Source organism: Cinclus cinclus, chromosome 3, assembly GCF_963662255.1.
Source record: "Cinclus cinclus chromosome 3, bCinCin1.1, whole genome shotgun sequence".
NCBI classification, from domain to species: domain Eukaryota; kingdom Metazoa; phylum Chordata; class Aves; order Passeriformes; family Cinclidae; genus Cinclus; species Cinclus cinclus.
In genome coordinates this window covers 93961345-93982775 of record NC_085048.1, presented here as the reverse complement: position 1 = coordinate 93982775, position 21431 = coordinate 93961345, and the positions used below count along the sequence as shown (strand labels likewise).

Below are 21431 nucleotides of genomic sequence, written 5' to 3'. Positions count from 1 at the left end.
AGCAAAGCGCAGCAAAGCACAGCAAAACAAATGACACAGGTCGTGTCCCCCCTGCTCCCCAAAACTGCCCTGCCGGCTCTCGGCAGCGGCGCCGGGAGCCGCGGGCGGTCAGACGTCACCTCACACGGCACAGGCACATGGCGGGGGGGAGGCTACGAGTGGCACTGGTTACTTCCTCATCGGGGGCACAACTTTGCGTCATCAAATCAAGTCCTTGTCACTGCATTCCTTGGGGGGGAAAATATATAAAAGAATAACAATAAAAAAAATTAAAAGAGAAGGCTGCCTGTGGAGGCTCCGAGGCGAGGAGAGGCAGCTGCTGCCTTCGAGCGGGGTGAAGGAAGCTGGGGCAGCCACGCCAGCCCTTGCCGCTGGTCAACAGACTGACGTGGCTACAAACCATAGCAAACATTTTATTTACAGGAGTTATATATATATATATATATATATATATTTATATATTTTGTCAGTGCAGTATTTCTTGGCCGGATTATTCGAAGCAACAAGTTGCAACCAATGAGGACGTTGGCAAAATACTTCACATTGTAAATTGGTTTGGGGGAGGGCAGGGAAAGGTGGGGATTTCGGAGAGCATCCTCGCAGTCCCTTGCTCGGATTTTCCTTGGAGAGAACGAGGGGTGGGAAACGGAGAATTAAAATTAAAAAAAAATAAAATTAAAAAGGAAAAAGAAAAAAAAAAAGAGATCCCCCGGTCTCCTGCGAGCAGCTCTGAGGGAAAGGCGGCCGCCTCACGCTCTGCCGCCCCGGAGCCGGGTCTCCCCGCTCCGCCTGCGTTCTCGGGCCCTCGCCCCGGGCCGGGCTCTGGCCACAGGCGGGAGCGGGCCGGGGCCGGTGCTGGGCCGGCCTTGCCGCGCTCCCGGGGCGGGGGAAGGGAGATAAATTAGCGCACAGGTCCCGGGCCGCCCCGACTATAGGCCGCTCCGCGGCTCGGGGCTGGCGGCGGCGGGCGGCGGCGGGGAGGGCAAGCCGGTGCTGCCGGAGGATTTGTCCATCCCGGCAGCGGGCAGGCTCCGCTCGGCGCCCTCAGTCCGTTCCGTGTCGCTGGGGGCCATGTCGAGGGATTCAGCGTCGCTGCTGTCGCTGTCGCCGTCGGAGCCGCTGGGGCTGCGCTGGGGCTCCCCGGGGGCGGCGGGCGGTGCGCCGGCTCGCTGAGCCGCGGGCTCCGGCTCCGGCGGCGGCTCCTTGTCCTTCTGGGCCTGCGCTTCCTTGGAGTGCCGCCACTTCATCCGCCGGTTCTGGAACCACACCTTCACCTGCGGCCGCGCCGCCCTTAGACGGGCGACACGGCCCCAGCGCGCCCCGCACCGCGCCCCGCACCGCGCCCCGCACCGCGCCCGGCCCTACCCCTTCCACCGGGACCGGCAACGCGGGCAGAGAAGGAGGCGCCGTCCTCCCCTCCCGCTGCCCACATCCTTACGCCGCTGAAGGGCTTTCTTTTGTTTTTTCCTCCTTCTAGTTTGTGTATTTAAATACCGCACGCACCCCACCCCGTGTGTGTGTGTGTGTGTGTGTGTGTGTGTGTGTGTGTGTGTGTGTGTGTGTGTGTGTGTGTGTGTGTGTGTTTGTTTGTTTGTTTGTTTGTTTGGATGGGTTTTTTCCTCTCTCCTTCTACTTCTTCTTCCAGGAAACCAAATCTTGCTCAAGAAACCGCAGCATTATACAATTCTGTGCGCTGCGGGCCCTCAACAGTGGAATCATTAGAGAGTGGCGTTTAATGATTACGTTTGAAGAAGTGTTTTCACTTCCTCAGAACGAAGGATTTCACAACGCAAGGAAAGATTTAGAACAAAAAAAATTAAAACAAAAAGGTGGGGGGGGGGGGGGGAAAGGACATTAAGAATACTGTTTTCGCTTCTACTTCCTTTGCCCTAAACTGCCTCCTACAGCAAATTGCACTCCAGTAAAGCGCACACTGATGGTCTGCCCTGGCCCCGCTCATCTCTCCGCCCGGCCTGCTCCTCTGTGGCCAGAATAAAGGCGAAAACTCCTCACCGGGCCGCGGTATGCCGCGGAACCTGGGCGCAAGAGATGCTCGGGAGGAGGTGCAGCTCCTCAGACAGCCCCACTTATGATAAACCACTTTGAAACCTCACTGCTCTCTGGTATCCATCTAAACTGGATGTAAGGTTTGAAATAAAACCGAAGCCGTTCTTACTTGAGCATCTGTCAGCCCCAGCATCGCCGCAAGTTGCTTCCTGTCCGGTTTGGTGACATACTTCTGGATTTCGAACCGTTTTTCTAAACCTTTCCTCTGCAGGTTGGAAAAAACAGCCCTGGACCAGGAACGTTTCCTCTTGTACGTCTGGGGCAGTGTGTCCTTGGTTAGAACTGCGTACGGACCTGGTGAGGGGAAGAGAAAAGCGGGGAAAGAGAGGGCGAGACGGCGTTATTAATATCTCAACCTGAAAGGGAGCCTTAAATCGATCCGAATAAGAGTTGGATTGCGATGTGCAGGGAGGGCCCGGGCCAGCATGGCCCTGCCTTCCCGATGGGTACGTGTCCTGTCAGCTTCTGCTGCTTCGGGCGCGGGTGGAGCTGTCTGGGAACCGAATTTCTTCCTCTCCCCCCTCCCCGTTTCTTCTCTCTCGGCCCGGGTTATTACTCCTGTACTGGAAGGGACCGTCCTCTAGATTAGGCCCTAGCCGGCTCTTCTTCCCCCCCGCGCAGCCCGGCTTTCGCCCAAAACGTGAACCTCGCTACACACACCCCGGCCTGGCAAAATTGCCTGGCAAGTCCCTCCGGGAGGAAGGGGGCTGCTCCAGGGCGGAGGGCCCTGCGCCACAGGAGGGTCGAGGAGGGACGAGATGTACCTGGAAAAGTGTCTTGAAACTGGTGCTGCACTGAGCTCCTTGGGTTTGTGTTTAAGGGACCCAGGATGGCAGAGGCCTCGTTAATGGGGTCTAGAGACGCGAAGAACTGGCCGGTGGAAGGCTGCAAGTTGGGGAGATGAACCCCAGTTTGGCGGCTCGTAGTTAATAAGGAGGTCAGATCTGCGAGCACAGGAACAAGGAGAGCTCTGTTATACCGCGGTGGACACCGACAACCCGGCATGATTCGGAGCCGGTGCCCGATCGGAGGGGCTCGGGGGCCACCAAGCAGCCGTCTCCCGCCCCCGGGGGCTCTCTCTGCCCCGGCAGTCAGACATCCTCCGACACATTTACTCCCTTGGTCAGGATGTTTACAGGCCGCGAGGGGAGACGGATTGCAGCGAAAGCCTTTAAAACGGGCTGTGCCCTGGCAGGCAGAAATCCCCGACCGCTCCGGGAAGTGCGGAGCGCTCCGCTCGCAATTTTCACGCTCTCGCTATTTTCCCAGGGGCGCAAGCTCTGCGCCCCGGCTCTGCCGTGCGGAGGCCAGGGCGGGGAGGGGGGGGTGTTGGCTCAGTGAAAGCTGTTAGAGACACTCCGATTTATAACCTTTTTTTTTTTTCCTAATAATTATTTTCTCGGCTAGTTTGAGAAGTTTTCAAATCGCGGATGTAGTCGCTTATCACAGTACAAGTAACAGAGCACCGAGAGCGTTAGCAGGGAAAGCGGACAAGCCAATTTCTCTACCTCTCAGCGTGTTGCCTTCCTTGACTTTGGGGTCAAACTCCGTCGACAAAATGCGATCGATGCCGAATTTCAGGTCCTTGCTGGCGGGCGCCGGCGCCGAGCCGTGCGTGTGGCCGCCGGGCAGCCGGGCGGGGGCCGGGGCGCCTCCGCCGCCCGCCGCCGCCACCGCGGGGGAGCGGTGCTGCGGGGCACGGTGGTGGTGGGAGTGGTAGGCGGCGGAGAGCGGCGAGAGGCGCGGCGGGAAGGCGGCGGCGGGGGCGTCGGGGGCCACGACGGGCGTGGGCCGGAGCGGAGAGGCCGCGGCGTGGAAGGGACCGCCGTGGTGCACGGCTCCCAGCGAGGCCGGCATCCCGGTGCCGGGCCCTCCGGGCAGGCTGTCGGCGGTTCCTGCAGCCGCCTCGCCGCCGGCGTGGAGGATGTCGGCGATGCAGAAGGACGGCTTCTTCGCCGCCGCGGCGTCCAGCGGGAAGCAGCCGCCGGCCGCCGGCCCCGATGCAGAGCAATACGCCGCTGACCACAAGCTGAAGTTGGAGGCGTAGAAAGGAGCCAGCCCGGCCGTGTACATCCTGCCCGAGGAGGGGACGCGCCGCTCCTCAGCTCAGCTCCCTGGTGCGCTCCGCGGAGCTTCCTGCGGCTCCGGGCGCATGGGGAGGGATGGCGGGGCGAAAGGCGGCTGGTCTAGCACTTCCCGGAGGGGTAAGGAGGGAGAGCCAATCACCAAAAAATGACGGGGAAAAAAAAGAAAAGAAAAGAAAAAAAAAGCCCCGAAAATTAAAAAAAAGTCCCCAGAACCCACGGCCGGACGAAGAAAGCGAGCGGGCGAGGAGCGGAGCGGCGCAAACAAAACAAACCCAAACCAAACCCCCTTTCCTCGCACTGGGGGAAGAAAAAAAATATCCACCCCTCCCCAAAACTTTCTCTGGCAGCGAGCAGCCCCCGCTCTCTCCCCACGCCCAATCCGCGATCCGCGGGGCCGGGCAGCACCGCCCGCCGACACGCCCCACGCAGGGCCGGGCCGGGTCCGGCCACCGAGCCCAGAGCCAGCTGCGCGGCCCCGGACCCGCGATTTGGAGAGGTTTGCCCCGCAAAGTACACCCCGACACACACCTATCCCTCGCTTAAAACTGCGCCCTCGGCTTCGAACCACCACCTTCCCCCCGCCCATCCCCCCTCTCCCCCCTCCCTCCCCCATCCCCGCTCCCCCCCCCCCCCCCCAAAAAAAAAAAAATACAGCGCAAGGTCGCCGCCCTTGCTGCCGCCGCGATTTCCAAACGTTTGAAAGAAACGCGCAGAGAAATTCTTGGCCATTGGAATCAAGTCTGTCCTCTTGGAAACGATTGTCAGGGAAATGTGTTTCCTTCCCGGGTAAATGAGCCTGGGATAGTCTGGAAGAGAAGGAGTCCATGCTGATGCACGCAAATACTCACATGCATTTTTGAGAGCTCCCAGATATTTTGGGCCCAGGACACGTTGGATCCTGCATTAGCAGCGATTAATTACCTTGTATTATTTTGACTACAATGTAATTTTACGATAGATTTTCGTCAGGTTCTCCATTCCTGGGGCTGCATCTGCTTGTACACCAAATGTACTTTAAAAACCACTTTATAATTTCTCAAACCTTTGATGACAGAACTATCCCCATTTTTTTTTTCCAGTACACCAGAATGATATGTTGCGTTCACTGCAATGATTTAGGGACAAATTTATGAAAAAAGTGTCTTTAGCGCTTTTCCCCCCTCTGCTCTAACATCACATTTGTCCTGACCTGACTCTGAAAATCAACTATTTCTTTATTTTTAGTTTTCGTATAAGTAAAGCAGTCGCTGTCGTTTTGAGCAGCCTGTCGGGTCCGACGATTGCAAGTTTGCTTTGATTTTGTTTCAAAAATATCATATTATATTTTCCCAAAGCGTTTCCCAAATTCTGACGGTTTTTAGGGAACCGCCAGAAAGGCGAACTATTTTCCTTTCGCCAGGTATGAAGATGTAGCTTCTGTGGGAATATTGAAACCACCTGCAAGAGAGAGTGAACGCGTTCCTTAGCCATAACCGTGTGCTACAAAGGATGAAGGTGAGGCTGGTTGCCCGGGAAAAGCCAGGCACCTCTTTGCTTTGGTTTGGTTCTTATTAAAGAAGCAAAACCAAAAAATGAAGACGGGCTGGCTTGCCAAGATGTGTCCGAAACCCGAAAGAGGCAAAAGAAAAGGTTGATTATGTCTCAACTTCTCCTGGCTCGACATCGGAAAGCTCCCCGCATTCTCCCTCACGCCAGCTGACCCCATCGCCGTTCTCCTACTCTCAAACCGGATCGAACGACTCCGGTTCCAATCGCGTTCCCACCTCCGGGAAGAGCCACCCCGCCAGCCCGCCCGAGGGACGGACAACGAAGTGTGCCCTGGGCGTTGCATCCCTGCCGCAAACCGCCTCGTTCAATTATTGCTGCTGTTACCGCTGCTACCCCGGAGCGCTGGACCAGCCCGGGGCAGCACACCAGAAAAAAAAAAAAAAAAAAAAAAAAAAAAAAAAAAAACAAAAACACAAAAAAATCCAAAAAACAATCAAACAACAAAAAAAGAAACCCAACAAACCAACAAAATGAAAAGTGGTGGGGGTTTTCTTGTGGGGATTTTTTTGTTTTTTTTTTCCTTTTAGGAGCTGATTTCAAAACTCCTCTCGCCTCGCTGCCGTGCAGGGCCCGTGGATGAGCACCGCCGGAGGGACGGGCCCGTCTGCGGCCACGCCGGGCGGACCCGACCCGGGCACGGCCGCGGCTCCGCTGCCTCGGGACCGCCGATGGACGGGACCACGCTGTCATCCCGCGGGGACTAAAATAACCCAAAAGGAAACGCAGAACGCTTCGCACTAAAGCCCTTCACCCTCGGGCTGGGCCTCGGGAGGGCGAGGGAGCCGGGCAGTCCGGGCCGCGGGGGCGGGTGCTCTCCCGGGGCTCGGCTGCTCTGCGCCCCCGGGCATCTCCCGCGGCCGACACGAGGAGCACCTGCCTCATCCCCCGGCCTCTCCCTCCTCCCGGGGACAAGGGTGTTCTTTCTCCCCAGAGGCCTCCGGAGGCCTCCCTCCCTGCCTGCCCGGGGACGCGCAGGGCTGCGCGGCCGCGCTGCCGGGGGAGGCGGCGGCCCCTCCTCCCCGCGCAAGGAAGGAGAAGGCTGCAGGAAACCCGGGGCTCGCTGCAGTCCAGGTCATCTCCTGTTTTTTGAGAGGTTCCAACTCGGACTAAATGAGCGGATGTGCCTGCGAGATTTGTCCCAAAATAGAAGCGGCTTTAGTATTTTAGGATACAGCAGAAATCCTTATTTCTTCCGGAGAAAAACTTCATAATGAGCGCGAGCACTTCCCTTTTCAATATTTGTGCAACTTTATCTCGACCAGCAAGTTGCTTTGGTGACGCAAATCCGCCCTTGTGTATTGCAACTACAAAAATAAATGCAAGGAAATCAATTCCCTTCTAGCAATGAAAACATAAATATACAGCTGCGACTTTCCCCTTTAATCTTGCTTTCCGAGGGACTCGAGAAGGAGGCGAATGAACTGTGCGGCAGAAGCGATGCTGCTGCTTCTGCGCTTTTTTTTTTTTTTCTAAGGAACGGAGTCTAGAAGGACTTCTTTTTTTTTTTTTTTTTTTTCTTCCTCGAGGCAGGCAAAGGAGATGGAAAAAAAATATTCGAGTTCTTACGAGGGGAAAATAGAAAGACTAAGCCACAGGCTCTGCAGCTCCCCCGTCCCTACTCGAGGGCACGGGACTGGAAGCATCCCGGAAAGGGCCAGGCGCTGCCTGCCAGCGCCCCGCGGGGAAGGACGGACAGCCCTTTCGACCAAATGCCTGTCCCGTCCAGTCCCCCGGCGAGCTGCGGGCAGGTCGATCCCAGGGATCCCGCCGGGATGCTGGCAGCCCGAGCCCCCGGCCGCCTCTCCCGAGCGGTGCCCGAGCCCCACGCAGCCTGTTCACTCCACTGGGGGCTCGGGGCTCCCCGTCACCGCAGGCAGAGCTCGGCAGCCCCATCTGCGGGGGCTTGGGGAGCCGGGTTTATCCCTCCGAGCCGGCCCAGGATACTGGCGAGACGGCTTCCAGCCCTCCTCCTCCGTCGCCCGCGGCCTGCCCCTTGCCTTTTGGATTTTAGACGTCTGTATGCGCTCTGATTATTCCTATATTTATATCTAGAAAAGTATATGCGCAGATATTAAAAAAAAATAAATGTTCAAAAATACTATTATATCTCTCTGGAAGAATACTTGCAAAAATAAATATTTAATCCTCAAGGGAAGCCCTCCAGGAAGAAGGCTCGCTCGGGTTTAGCGGGACCTCTGCTCCCCTGGCCCGGGAGTCCCGCGGAGCCGTCCCCCGCCCCGCCCGCGCTGAGCAGCGCCGGGCACATCCCGAAGCCCGTGCTCTGTCGCCACCTGCCGAGTCCCTGGGACGCGGCTTCCCCACCCTCCCAAAACTTCCCACTTCCAAAAATCCCCCCCTGCGGGGGCCGCGCTAGCAGCGGGCGAGCAGGTTTGGGGAGCCGCTCCCGCCGCAGCCGCCCCGGACTGGGGCTGCAGGGCGGGCAGGGGCGCAGTGCGGGATTCCGGCTGCTGCTGCCCGTGCTTCTCCCGCACTGCCGCGGGATGCGGGGAGCGCTGCAGCGGGGCCACCCCCGGGCCGAGACCCCGGCCGGGATGCACCGCTGGAAGCGGCCGCAGCCGCCGCCGCGGGGCTGGAGGGGCTTCCCCCGGCTGAGCACAGCTCGTTATCTGAAAGGCTCAACAGTAACGCAGGCAGGAACCAGAAGTGCCCAGAACCGCAAGCGAACACAGTGACTAAGCTGGTCAACCCCTTGGCGTTTCCCTTCCACTGTTTCACGCGTTATTTAGTAGGATACCTGTGTCAGTAAGTCACGACTAATGTTATGTCATCTGCTGAGCAGCCGTGGAAGGCGTCGGAAAGCGGGCGGGTTTCCGTGCAGTAGGGAAGGATTTCAAGCCTCCTGCGGGTGTATTCTAACTGCTGTTTGAATTCGGGTTGGACTGTGGTTTTGGAGGGAAGCGCCTGATCCTCCGCACCTGCAGCTTTCTAACAAGGAGAGGTGTTGGGGTGTGCACCCAGGAATCCTAGATGGGAACTGAGTCCACAGTGGAATTTAGTCCACACTAAAATTGCTCTTAAGAAAAATTCCTCTGAAATGTCTGTTTTGTAGTTGTCTGAAAACTACATGGGGTTTTCTGCATGTGAGCAGTCCTGAGAATTGTCCATATGTTCCAGCAGAGTAGGTCCCATTGAACGGGTCCATATGTGAGAGCGGATCAAAGCCTGAATCCCCCAGCTCCAGGGACAGCACAGCAGCCTCTGAGCTGCAGACTTGTTCTCACACTTACATGTTTGCATGCTTTCTTTCAACGTGGCTTTCTTTCAACTGCTGAAGCTGCTGCTTTCTGAGGAAACACATTAGAGCATGGGAAGCTGAGGGATTTCACAGGGAGAGACTTTTCATAGTCTCCCAAATACTGTGTAGTCTCTCAAGTCCCTTCAGACAGAGAGGGGACCTGAAAACACTGATTCACCTCTGCTCTTGAATGCCTGGCTCAGAGATCTGGGATGTGAGAGGGCACTGCATCTTTCCACAGCCATGTATACAAAAGAAAGAAATCATATTTCCTTTATTTTTCTTACCTTTTTAAATTTTTTCTCTCTCTCTCTCTGTGTGTGTGTGTGTGTGTGTGAAGAGCTGCAGATTCATAAATCTTAGGCCAGGGTAAGAAAAATCAGCTGGAGAGAAGTGCCTCTTCACAGCCCCCAGGAAATAAGGCTGCTTTCTGAGGACTAGCAGGATCAGAACATCCCTTCCCTGGGGTTTCCTATGGGTTGGAGCAGGTAGATTTTTCTCATTGTGCTGGCTTTTGTGAGTCCCATTTTTAGGCACCTGATGTTGAGCTGGGAGATTGGCCCTGTGAGCCTGCAGTGCTGTGATAGTTTAAGCTGATTGATGTAACAAGTGTCAGTCTGCCATTCTCCCTGCATTCCAGACTGCCTGTTCCTATCCCTGGGGATGTCAAATTAACTCTGCCAGTAAGAAAAGTTTTATACTGCCATAGTACCCCAAACTAGCTTTATCATATGGCCAGTCAGAGTGAGGGTGCTGGGGCAAACACACATTAGGGGGACAGGTTGGCAGGACTGCTGTGACCATCTTCTAGTCTGCTCTAATTTCTGATCAGGTCACCTGTTAATTTAAGCGTCACTTCTTTTAACTGCTTTCTGCAATCTAAAATGGGTCCTTCACACATGGAGAGCGCCTGAGTTTGTTTTCCTTTCCATCAGCATCATATCATATACACCATCCAATCATCCTGATTTCACATCTTACTCCACCTTCACGCTGAAGTCAGATCATAATCTGCTTGCAGGGGGACCTATCACGGGCTAGTTGCAATTTTCCAGGCCTCACCAGCAGAGAGATTTGCAGAGAGCTGGTGTGCAATTAACCCTCTGGTGGCTGATTAAAGGTGACAGGACGTGCAGAAGTGCTGACCCCCTGCTCTCATGTGCAACCGCCAACCAGGGAAGCATTTGCTTGCACACGCTGGATTTAGCTGGCACAGTGCACAGCGATTGCAAAAAAGCACCACTGCCCAAAATGAAGGTGATTTGACTCTCAGTGAGAAAAGACCATCCACAGGTGTTTCCTAAATCTGACAGAAGAGTGTAACTACACCTGTTTTCAGCTGAGACCCAAATGGGCAGCTCTTTAACTGAGGCAAACTACTTCTGTTGAGGACAGGCTCAGGGTACCTCAGCTCAAGCTGGATATTTACATGCAAGTACAGATGAAAACTAAATTTTTTGTTTGTTTGTTTGTTGTGTTTTGGTTTTTTAAATTCCCATAGTGGATCATAATCTCTGTGATTTTGCCAGACAATCCCCATCTATTTCCACAAGACCTGGCTGATTCCTTCGGCCCTTTGCTTCTCCAGCAGCAGTACATTAAAGTTACTGCACAGAAAACCTGTTCAATACTGAAGGAGGAAATACTAATAACTGCCTAATAAAAGTCTTAGTAAGAAACCGTTTCCTCCTTCTTGCCAACAGCGGTCAAAAATGTGGGGAAGCTGGAAATAAAGATATCAGAATGCAGACACATAAAAGACAAAATCAACCCAATAAGGAAGTCAACTTTCAAGAAGAAAATTACTCTGTAAAACTCATATGGATTTGAGAATAGTTGTTGTTTTTCTTCTAACCTTTCTTTCATGTTCAAAGTGGATTTAAGTGCAGTAGGTACATATCAGCCCAACTCTAAAACCAGCTCTTTCCTTGCTACTATCATATATAAAACATCAAGGCCCTTACAGAAAGTCCCATTTTAACCTTTTTTTGCCAAAGGGAGATGCCTCCTGGTAGATGCCAAGTGGGAGTGCCAGCCAGAGGAGTTTTATGGGCCCATAAACAAACGTGCTAGACCATATAGCATTAATATAGCACCCTCCAGAGCTGCTTCCCTCACTGGAAACAAATCTGCCCTAAATACAGTCCAGCCAACACTTGGACAGCTCACAGATTCCCTGTGCCAGGCTCCACCAGGACTTGGAAGACCAAGGTCACCTCCCTGTGAGACACTCAGGAGGGTGGGCAGATGCTCTGGGAGCCGAGTGGGGGGGGTGTAAGGTATCCCCTTCCCAGCTGCGGGTCTGGGATGCTGCCTACAGCAATAGCCATTCCTCCACGCCTTCAGCAAATGGAAACAAAAACAGAGGAGGCACAGTCAACACAGCAATGCAGCACACAGGGGAAGTAATTTCCTACTGATACCTCTAACACATCATTTTATATCTCAGTGCCTGGGATCTGGTTACCTTTATCTTAGCCAAAAGACTGTAGCGGTCATAAAAGGTATTTTGCTTTTATTTCTTGTAAAAAAATTTTATAATGAGATTTTGATTATCTGTCCTGTAGCAGTGAATTCCAAAGTCTCTTTATCTCCCACGTCCGCCTTCACTGTCCTGTCCTTAACATTTTTTCCTGATTTCTCAGCTCCTTGAGGCATCCATTCATCTAGGAATTGTGAAATGGAGAGAAAAAAGGCAAGGCTGACCAGTTTTTCCTTTCATTTGTCACAGTGTCTAACCCAAATGTTTACTCTTGACCCCCAGATGTATAAACTCCTTTCCAAGCCAAGACATTCTCATTTTCCCAGCTAAGCAATTCATTTCATTTTGGGGCCAGGCTGAATGGTAATACGAATCTCAACACGTTTCAGGTCTCAACCTAACTTTGCAAGGAATAAAGACATTAGAGACGGTCCCATTATTGCGATCTTTCCCAAACCCTAACGAAGCAGCACCCTCTAGTGCAAGCTGGCAATAAAATCCTCAATCACAACAACCCTCCTGGGTCACATTCAGTCTGGGTGCATGGCCACTGGAACTGCTGGGAGTGAGCTCAGCCACAAGGCTTTACTCTTCTCTCACAAACTTTCTCAGATTTCCTCCCTAGGATCCCCATGGATGCTCTGGGCACTCGTTGGTTGTTGAAGGGTCCCCAGGGCTCTGGCAGATCCAGGCAGTAGTGCTGCCTGCAGCCAGAAGGCAGGGATGGCTATCATGTCAAGCTACTTTCATTTCTGTGGGATACTGCTACCCACCAAAGTCTGGAAGTAGAGAAATATTACATGTTAGGAGTCTGTCTTCTATCTTGGGTGTTTTGAGACACGTAAGAGGTGTCCTACCTGGTTTGAAAGGAACAGAGGGCAAAGGGAAGGTGAAGAGGGGTCGGCTGATGCAGGGAGGAGGCTGAGCTGAGGGCTCAGGAAGTAGGGCTGGCTGTGGACGGGGGACTGGGACTTTCACATGGAGAAAGGCACTGGTTTCTGGGAGCTTTGGGGACTAACCAGGTGTGAAAGCTGAGGCTGAGGGCAACATGGTGTTGTATTACTTCTGGTGCAATTTGCTTTCATTACTAGCAATTTCCATACGTTTCATCAGTTTTATTGTTGTTAGGAGGAAGGAGAACAAGAAAACGACACAATTTTGGCAGACCCGGAGCAGGGGGTGACCTGTGGGGTGAGCAAGGGGGAGCGGGGTCATTCCTGCATGCCATCAGCCACAACACAGAGCTAAGTTAACTGTGTCGTGTCCCGCACAAAATCCCACTGTCCCGGAGCACATCTGGGGGTTTTATGAAAACACAGACCTCCCCTCTCACATTCTAAAAATAACACTGAGTAAATGGCTACTTGAGATTTTGTAAAAATTAAAAGAAACCATACCTGCTCAACCAGAGGTGGGAATTTTGTCCAAGGCTACACTTCCCTTTCATTAGGAGCTAGAAGTGCTTAAGGCAGGGAAGGAGACTAAATCCCTCAGTGTCAAAGCAAGGTGATGCTGAGGTTTGGGAGCCACTGAGTGCCCACAAAAACAGGGGTTGGCATTCACCCTGGGCACTTGCAGTCCCTACAGAGCAAATGCCAGGGGAAAGAAGGCGAGGCACCAGAGGTAATGACTTGTGTGGTGGTTTCACCCAGTTTCAATGCTTCTGCTTTTTTAATGTACTAGGCAGACTACCAGCTGTGGCTCCAGTGTTAAAGGGAAATTTAGGAACTGCTGCTTTTTTCTCAAGACATGAGAAATAATGTCTGAAGTGATGATTTGGTTTTGGGGAGAGCTATTTTTAGGCTGACAACAAGGAGTTCCACAGGGTGAGGTTGAACCATGTGGGTAAGGGGGGGGAGGTGGCCTGAAGCCATCTCAGCTCTCTCCAAATATGAAGATGCCATGGGGAGGAAGCAGGGGTGGAGGGAAGGAGGAAAGCAGGGGTGGAGGGAGAGAGGCTGGACCCCTTCTCTCACCCAGCCTGGGTGGGGGCCTGTGGGAAACAGGACAGCAGCGCTTTGACCCTGGGCCATAGCACTGCTCCAGTCTTCTGGAGGAGCTCTTCCCCTCATCACCATTCCCTGCCACCTCTGGGGGCTTCTGCACAGAGCCTGGATACAACTCTGTGAGGCTGGGAAGGGGATATCTTAGAGCAGACACAAAAACTCGTTGCACTAGAGGGAAGAAACGCTTCTCTACCTTCTCTGTCTCCACACTGTATTCTACTATTCTCTCCAAATGAAGCAACCATCATTATTTCCCATTAGGTGTTCCTGGTGCAAAAGTATTTCATTGAAAAATGGTTCTTTAATGCTAATGGGAATTATACTCCTAGCGTGATTTATATTAATAAGGCATGTGCAGTTCCTCAGTACATTCAGACCCAGATGGGAAATGGATTTTTTTTTCATCATTCCACACAACATCTGATGAAGTGCTCCAAGCATACAATTTAACAAGCTATTCTCCTCTGGCCTTATAGATGAAAAATAGTCTGTTGTGTCAACCCCTCAGATGCCTATTTTTACACCTTCTGTTTGTTCTTAGTTTGACGTTGTTAATCACGGTCCCACCAAAGCCCCATTGTTCAGCTCTTCAAGAAGAATGTTGTTATATTGACTGTTTGTGCGTCAGCCCAGCTCTCTCTGGAGCTGCACTTGGATGAAATTAGATAATTTCCATTAGGAGAACAGGCATTATTAGTCCCCAATGCCAAATTGAAAAGAGAGCCAAGATTACTATTTCTGGCCATGTTCACCTCAGGAAGGAACCTTCTCAGCTTTAATGGGATTTTGCTATTGTTGGTTGCCTTCTGTTTGACACTGGGCCAGAAGGGTTGAAAATTGTTTAGAAAGCTGCATGAAATATAATAGAGCCCCAGCCATTTGCTGCAGCACATTCCAGCATGATGTTTATTTTGAAAAAGAAAAAAAAAAAAAGAGGAATAAAATTATTGTCCTTGGCAGTGAAAAAAAAATACCACTAACTTGACTTGCAGAACATATGCTTCTTGCTGCTGTTGTGCTTTCACAACGTGCTGCCAAGATTGGCACATTACACAGAGAAGTGATAAATTTAATATTATTTGTAATGATCTCCAGGACCTGTAGAAGCAGGTCACAGGCACACGCACCAACTTTACGACAAGAAATCAAGGTGAGGGATGATGCCAGCTCAAGCCCAAAGGAAGAAGTCAAGTCCCACGTTAGGCAAGAAAACATGCATTCTCGTGTTCTGCTGCTCGACTTTCCCATCTGCAAAACAGGTTCAGCATCACTCCCATATGAAGAAATTAGGACATGCGCCCCCTGAATGTTGCCTTTGTGGGTGCTGGAGGTCATCTGAGCCAGGCTCATCCCCTCCCCAGCTCCAGGGGCACAGTTCCACCCATCCCACCAGGCTCTGCTGTTGCTTGGAGGGTGGCTCTTTTTTCTCCCCTGTGTCACACCCCTCACCATCACCTCCTGCGAACACCTCCCCTGCATCTCAGGATGCTGCTCCTTGATATCCAGCATGACAGTGGCGAAGGGGACTGAACTCTGGCTCAGCCCTGAATTCCTCATGGGCTTCTTACTGCTCCACATAGTACTGTTTTGTTCTCTCAGTGCTGTCTTAAAATAATTATTAATGAAAGCAGAGTTGACTTTGGAAGGAAGGTTTCCAGTTCCTTGGCATTTCCAGTGTGTCAGCTATCTAAAGGTATTGAAGTGCAAGACATTTTTGGGATGAGATCAGAATCCAAAAACACATTTTCCTGCCAGGCCCCTTCAGAGCCAGACCCACCTTTGCCCCACTTTACCCGTTGTCTATTCAAGCCCTTAAGAAGCTGAGCAAATAGTACAAAGTTATCATCTTTAGAAAAATAAATAGAGAAAGCAATCTTCAAAGCCTTCAGAAGAGGATCCACACAACAATGCCGGTGTTATCCCTGGACAATAAACCAGAGCACTCCTTTGTTTATATAACATAGTGTTTACTTCTATTTTAACCAACAAACATTGATTGCATAGTCTTGGCTCGAAACCATCTGACAAATAATTGAAAATACATTTAAGCTAAAAGAAAAAAAACAAAAACACGGCAGATGCCAGCCAACACATTTCCTACACACAGAGCTGCCACCTGCCTGAATGGAGCTGCTCGGACTAAGCCAGAGCACAGCAGTGATTGTCCCCAGCAGAACCAACTCCCAGCCCCGGGAGCCAGGGCATTTGCCACCTGCAGGGCCTGCTCCCATGGAGGCTCTCGTGGAGCTGAGCTGACAGGTGTTATTCAGATTTAGCTAGGATGATCCATTTCTGTGCTTGCTCATCTCCCACACCAGCTGGGGTGGTGGCATACCAGTGGTACTGGTATTTTTAGGAGAGGTTTGAAGCTGACCCCAGGCTGTCCCTGCCTAGAGCATCCTTTGGCATTGATCTGACACAGGAGAGGTTTCGGGCAGGCTGTGGGAGCTGTTGCCCCTTCCTCAGAAGTCTTGGAAGCTGGGCTCCTGCAAGTTTGTCTCCCTACAGCTCCAAGTGCCACCACACAAGTCAGTCACTGGTTTTGCAGCCCAGCAGGGAACAAACTGGTCCCAGTGTGACTTGTTGTGGAAAGCCACCCCTGGTGGCTTGCAGAGACACCTCTCCCTGCCCTTCAGAATTGCCAGCCCTGGCAACTACTGACAGAGAGGTTCTTGGCATTTGGGCACATGAGTGTGAAGTATATGGGTTCCAAATGGAAGTATCCAGACATTGCCGAGGTCCCCATTTTCACCCCTCAATTAACTCTGGAACTGACTAAATGAGTAAAATGTCCGGAAACTGTCGGTTAGACAGAAAATAATCTGTGTTTACAAGGCTGGGGGATCTCATCTTCACCCTGGCTATCTTTTCACTTAGCACATTTGTCTTCTCACCAACCTTTTTATTTTTTTTCTCTTCATGCTGTGAAATGTTCATTGTCTCCTGCTAAGGAAAGTTTGATAAGGATCTTGCTGAGAGTGGCTTTTAGGAAAACCCACTGCTCCAAAAAGGAACCAACTATTGTAGAAGCCAGCACTTCAAAGTTATAGCAGTATCTTGTTTTTTTTTTTGTACCAAATAAATAAATAAAATGAAGATGAACAATGTGTTTCCATTTAAGGAGGAGTGTGGGAAAATCCAGGTCTCATCAGACTGGGAAGCAGAGTGGTATATGCTGACTAAGAGACTGGAAATAGCACGGCTGTCAATTGAAGGAATTCAGACTTGAATAATCACATCAGGCAGGCAACGTCAGATGGGAACTGTGGCCCCAAACCTGTCCATTTGAACTCCTTGGGACTCACATGAGGAATTGCACATTGGCTCCACATGTTGCTTGTGCTTCGCGGAGAAGCTCAGTGCTGGCCTTTCCTGCGCAGAGCCGGCTGGAGCGCAGATCCACACACACACCCACCACAAATCTACGATTCCAGCACGGGAGAGCATGTAGATCATGTGTGCCACATTATGTTGCAACCAATGCTGCTGCCAGCCCTTCCAAAACCTCTTTCCTTGTCTTCAGAGAGCTTTGAGTGGGAGCTCACTGCCTTATTCTTCAACTTAATTGTGCGCCCTACACTTTTGTTTCTATTCAGGACCCAGACTCTGGGTGACAGAGGGACTGCAGGTCACTACCTTTGCCTTCACAAAGGCATTTTCTGCTCTTCACCTGGCACTGGTTGATGCATGCCCAGCCTCAGCTGGATGCCTCAGGTCTAAGAAAAGTGCAAATTTTTTTTTCCAGCATGATCCATTGTCAGGATGGCAGCTGTTTCCCCTTCTCTCGTTTGCAGCCCAGGGTGCTGCAACCTGTGCCATGTCTCCATCCTGCATTGGCAGTGCCCCCAGCTCAGCCCAGCCATCAAGGATGGTCCAAGTGTCCCTCAATATTTTCTTTTATGTCTAATTAACCTTTATTATTTTCTTATTATCTGCTGAGGAAGGGAGAAAAGAGCAAGAGATATCCCATCCTTTGGTGCTGTGGGACTTGGTGCTGTTTTAATAACAACAAAATATTGGAAAGGGAAAAAAAATGCAGTATATCAGCATGTTTTTAAGGTTGGTGGGAAAAAAAAGACCTCTAGTCCCAGCGGTATCAGTGGAGAAAATGTCCATCGGATTCTAGTTCTTAAAAAAAATATCTGAGTCATGCAGAAAACGCTGGGCTTGGGTAATGTGTGGTCACTGGAGTGCTCAGTGAGGGGGAAGGGAAACACACGGCCAGCCCAGAGCCTCATCACAGCCCCATGACAATTAACATGTCTGTGCTCTCTAAGGAGGAGGGTGCTGCATGCCCAGGGGAAAAGGGAAAAGGAGGGGGAAGAGAAGAATGCATGTTTCACTTCCATCTCACTCCAAGCTTGCTAAATTCAGCGCTTCATTTGCTGAAAAGAACTAGAAATCCCACTCCACCTGGCAGGGCAATTTTTCCCCTAGTTATCAAAGTCTGGAAAATAAGAGTCTGCACTGCAGGAATTTTTATGAATAGTGAGTGACAGTTAAAACCTTATTCCTTTTCCCACTATTTTATGGATACTTATGTGAGTCCTACAATCTGTACCCACAAGAAAACCAGTTTTCCAAAGGTGGGATCAGGCAGAGCTCCTCCACAGCTGCGGGGAGAGGGTGCTAAGTACATATATATGCACATACTCAAGCATGAGCAAAAGGCAGCACCACAACAGAGAGCTCAGAGCACCACACAATCACTTTACTTTTACTCAGAGGATGGAACCAGGACCATGGGAGAGAAAGAATGGATTCAGATACTTCACTCTTTTCTGGAAAGAGGCTTCTTTGAAGGTAGGAAAACCACAGAGAGAATCACAGAATCACAACTCACAGCCCCCATCCCAGAGAGCCAAGGGAAAGCAGCCTGAGCTCAGGGCAGCCTGTTGATCCTTCCAGACTTTCCAGATGGTATTTTGTCTTTTACTATGGTTTAGGGTCCACCATAGTGTAGTTTTTGAAAATATATGAAAATACAGATTTCCCTGATGTTGTGTTATTTAGGAGCTCATTCCTCGGGTTCACACTTACTGTCGGTGTGTTAATCCACCACGAGCTACAAGTGAGCTTCTTTACCAAAACCCTTAAATTTTTCAGGTTTTCAGGGAAAAAAAACAAAACCAAACCAAAACAAACCAAAAAAAAAAAGAAAAAAAAGAAAAAAATCAACAAAAAACCCTCCCTTTGTTAAATGTTGTAATGTTGTTGGAAGGAAAACTTTTTTTTTTTATCAACAGTTCCCAAGGACATGCATTTTCTCGATAGCTTCATGGACAGGATATGCCAGTGGGAAAGATATGGGTTTTAATCACTGTCCCTTGGCAAGGTGGAAGGAAGATGTGTTTTCTGTGGCTTAAACAAAGGTCTTATTTCCAAAAGGAGCTGGTGATAGTGGCTGCTTAGTTAGAGGCAACCCAAAGGGATCTATCTTCAAGGGACTGGGTCCTCCAACTATCTGAAACATCAGAACTTCAGGGTATGACAAAAATAACAACCCCAAAATGAACCACAATCCCACAGAATCACAATCCCCTTTAAAAACCAACTAAGCAAAACCGAATAAATGGGTGAGATTTCACCTGTCATCCACATGCAGGCTGAGGAAGGAGTCCCCTGAGATCCAGATCCAGCTTTACAACTCCCAGAAAGAACACAACTACAATATCACGCTGGAAACATCTCTCCTAAACACAAATCTCTGCGCAAAGAGAAACAGTTCATAATCCTTCTATTCATGACCCTCCCTCCAAATTTAAACATGCATTTAAAAAAATAAATAGGGCAGGGGTGATGTGCAGGAACAACATTTTTTTTTTTTAATCAATAAAACAGCCTTAAAGAGGCCCCCTCAAAAGAGTTCAGTTAATTTATTTTTCTTGGAAACTTCCAGTCTCCTTAACTCCTTTTAGACACATGAGAGGTGGATGATTAAGTTGAAACTATTATCTTTGTAAAGAACATCTCTGCTGGCTGCTGGCCAAGAGGAGAGGAAAAGTGAAATGAAATAAACAGGCTGGAGCTATTGTGCCCCTGACTGGTCCCTGTGGCGAGGTGCTGGGAAACTTGGAGAAGTTGAAAGGAGGTCCCTGGGTGGGGACTGCTAATGAGGCAGGGCACATTTTGGAAGAAAGTTTTCTGTGGCCAGAAATATGAGTCTGTTAGTAACTTCACAAAACAGAGTCAGCCCTTGCATTAACAGGTGCCACTTGGAGCTGCAGCCTGCTGGTGGCTACTCCTGCCAGCTGTGGCTGCCAACTTCCTTTCCTCGGCCACCTCTCCAGAACATAAAAGCAAAACCTTTTCCAATGAAAGGTATGGAGTAAATTTAGCTTTAAGTGCCCTACTTCATGAGCAGGCATAATGTCCACCACTACTTGTGTTGTCTCTGCACAGCTGCAGCGCTCAGGGCTGTGGGCAGGGAGATGGGCCCCTGCTCTGCTAGGCAGCAGCAAGGTGAGCAGCAGGCATGTCCTCTGCCCCCAGATGTGTACCCAGTGGGCCAGATGTGAACTAGATATGTGCCTGGCTCTGCCACCAGTCAGTAACAGCCTGTGTGTCCAGCTGACATGTGAGCTTTGGGCAGACAGTGCCAGGTGAGTCTGGGAAGAATTAAAGTCCTGTGCATAAAGAGATGAGCAACCTCAGGGTTGACTCCCGGGGCTCCAGTAGTTACCACTCGCTTTGGGACTCCAAGGCTGGCATGTAGCTCAAGGACAGCACTAAGGTGCTGCTGCACTGGCATCAAGGAAGCTTAAGGACACATCCAGATCTTGGTGAAGGGAAACACAAATTATTGGGCTGCAGCTGTCTGAGGGACAATTCACAGCCCTAGGATGACGTGGACACCAGATTGCTCAGGAAAGGGGCTGTGCCAAGGAACCAGTGGCTGGCCAGACTGCTGGCCTCAGCATGGACCCAGAGGGATATCAAACTTGAGGGCCCACTGGGCTTATCCTCACAAAACACCCAGTGAGCATCTAGAAAGGTTACAAACATTTACACTGTAACAGCTCCACCTGATACAGCAGAAATTACATTATGTCCTTAAAAATGAGGTGATTTAAAAGACCTAAATAGTTAAAACCAGCTTTATTTCCAGACTTCAGGCTATGGATTTAACTTGTCTTGAAAAGAAACATGAGCTGGAAAACACTTACAGATTTATTACTACAGAGGGATTACAAGCAACACTTCAATTCCTTGCTCACAACAGAGACATCAGTCAGTGGAGAGAGCAGTGGGATTCATGCAGGCAATTAAATAGGATGCACATATTGAAGTTGCTCCAAAAATTCCTCTTACTTGCTAATTTTATTTTTAAAAATGGTTGGTAAGGTATTGCAAATTGTCCCTGGATCCAACCGAGCCAAGGAAAAGTTTGAAATGACCACCACAGTACGCCATGTATTTCACCTACCAGCTGACTGGCTTCAGAATCACCCTGGATTGTCCAAAATAAATAAATAAATAAATAAATAAAAAGCACAAAAGGTCCAGAAGTAACATCTACGTCACAAGTCACATCTGCTCCTGTAATTGCTTTCCTGTCGGCTGTTTTCAGTGGAGAAGGAAACCCGACTGAACCGGTATCCAACAATGGATTACAATTCTCCTCCTTGAAATCTCCAAGTTTTCTTGGGGAAAACCATGGCGTGCAGCTGACCCTCAGCATGCTGCAGTGAGGACAACAGAAAAGTCAAATGCTGGGCTTTGACAGAGTGTTTACAGATCCCTTGGCCGGATAGGAGAACGTAGAAAATCTCCCCTGTGAACTTCCTACGTAAGTAGCCCCAGACGGCACAACAATGGCTAAGTCACCTGCCAGGCTGAGCTGCTGGAGGAGAGGAAAACCCATGAGAAAGTAACGGGGCTCATTGACGCTTAATCTTCCAGCCACATGCAACCAAAAGACAAACAGCCCGGCAGCAATAGCGGTGATAGCACATGTTCGAGGAACAATAGCACAGCAGCCAGGA

At 50.6% G+C, this 21431-nt stretch overlaps 1 protein-coding gene across 1 annotated transcript; it reads right to left on the bottom strand.

Annotated features, from left to right (window-relative positions):
- Positions 1-223: 223 nt before the first annotated feature.
- On the bottom strand, positions 224-4713 carry HLX (H2.0 like homeobox). The gene is made up of 4 exons (XM_062489317.1): positions 3576-4713; positions 2832-3011; positions 2177-2361; positions 224-1274 (listed from the first exon to the last, which is right to left on the bottom strand). Exons 1-4 carry the CDS (start codon positions 4138-4140, stop codon positions 930-932), a joined length of 1275 nt encoding a protein of 424 aa, XP_062345301.1. The 5' UTR covers positions 4141-4713; the 3' UTR covers positions 224-929.
- Between the last annotated feature and the right edge of the window lie 16718 nt (positions 4714-21431).

What these genes read in the sequence shown, in the direction of transcription:
- HLX (XM_062489317.1), bottom strand. Translation starts at nt 4,140, where the DNA reads ATGTACACGGCCGGGCTGGCTCCTTTCTACGCCTCCAACTTCAGCTTG. An exon ending in GTTTCAAGACACTTTTCCAG is followed by an intron (nt 2,362 to 2,831) that starts GTACATCTCGTC and finishes TCCCCTCACCAG; the next exon opens with GTCCGTACGCAGTTCTAACC. An exon ending in TGGGGCTGACAGATGCTCAA is followed by an intron (nt 1,275 to 2,176) that starts GTAAGAACGGCT and finishes GCGCGGCCGCAG; the next exon opens with GTGAAGGTGTGGTTCCAGAA.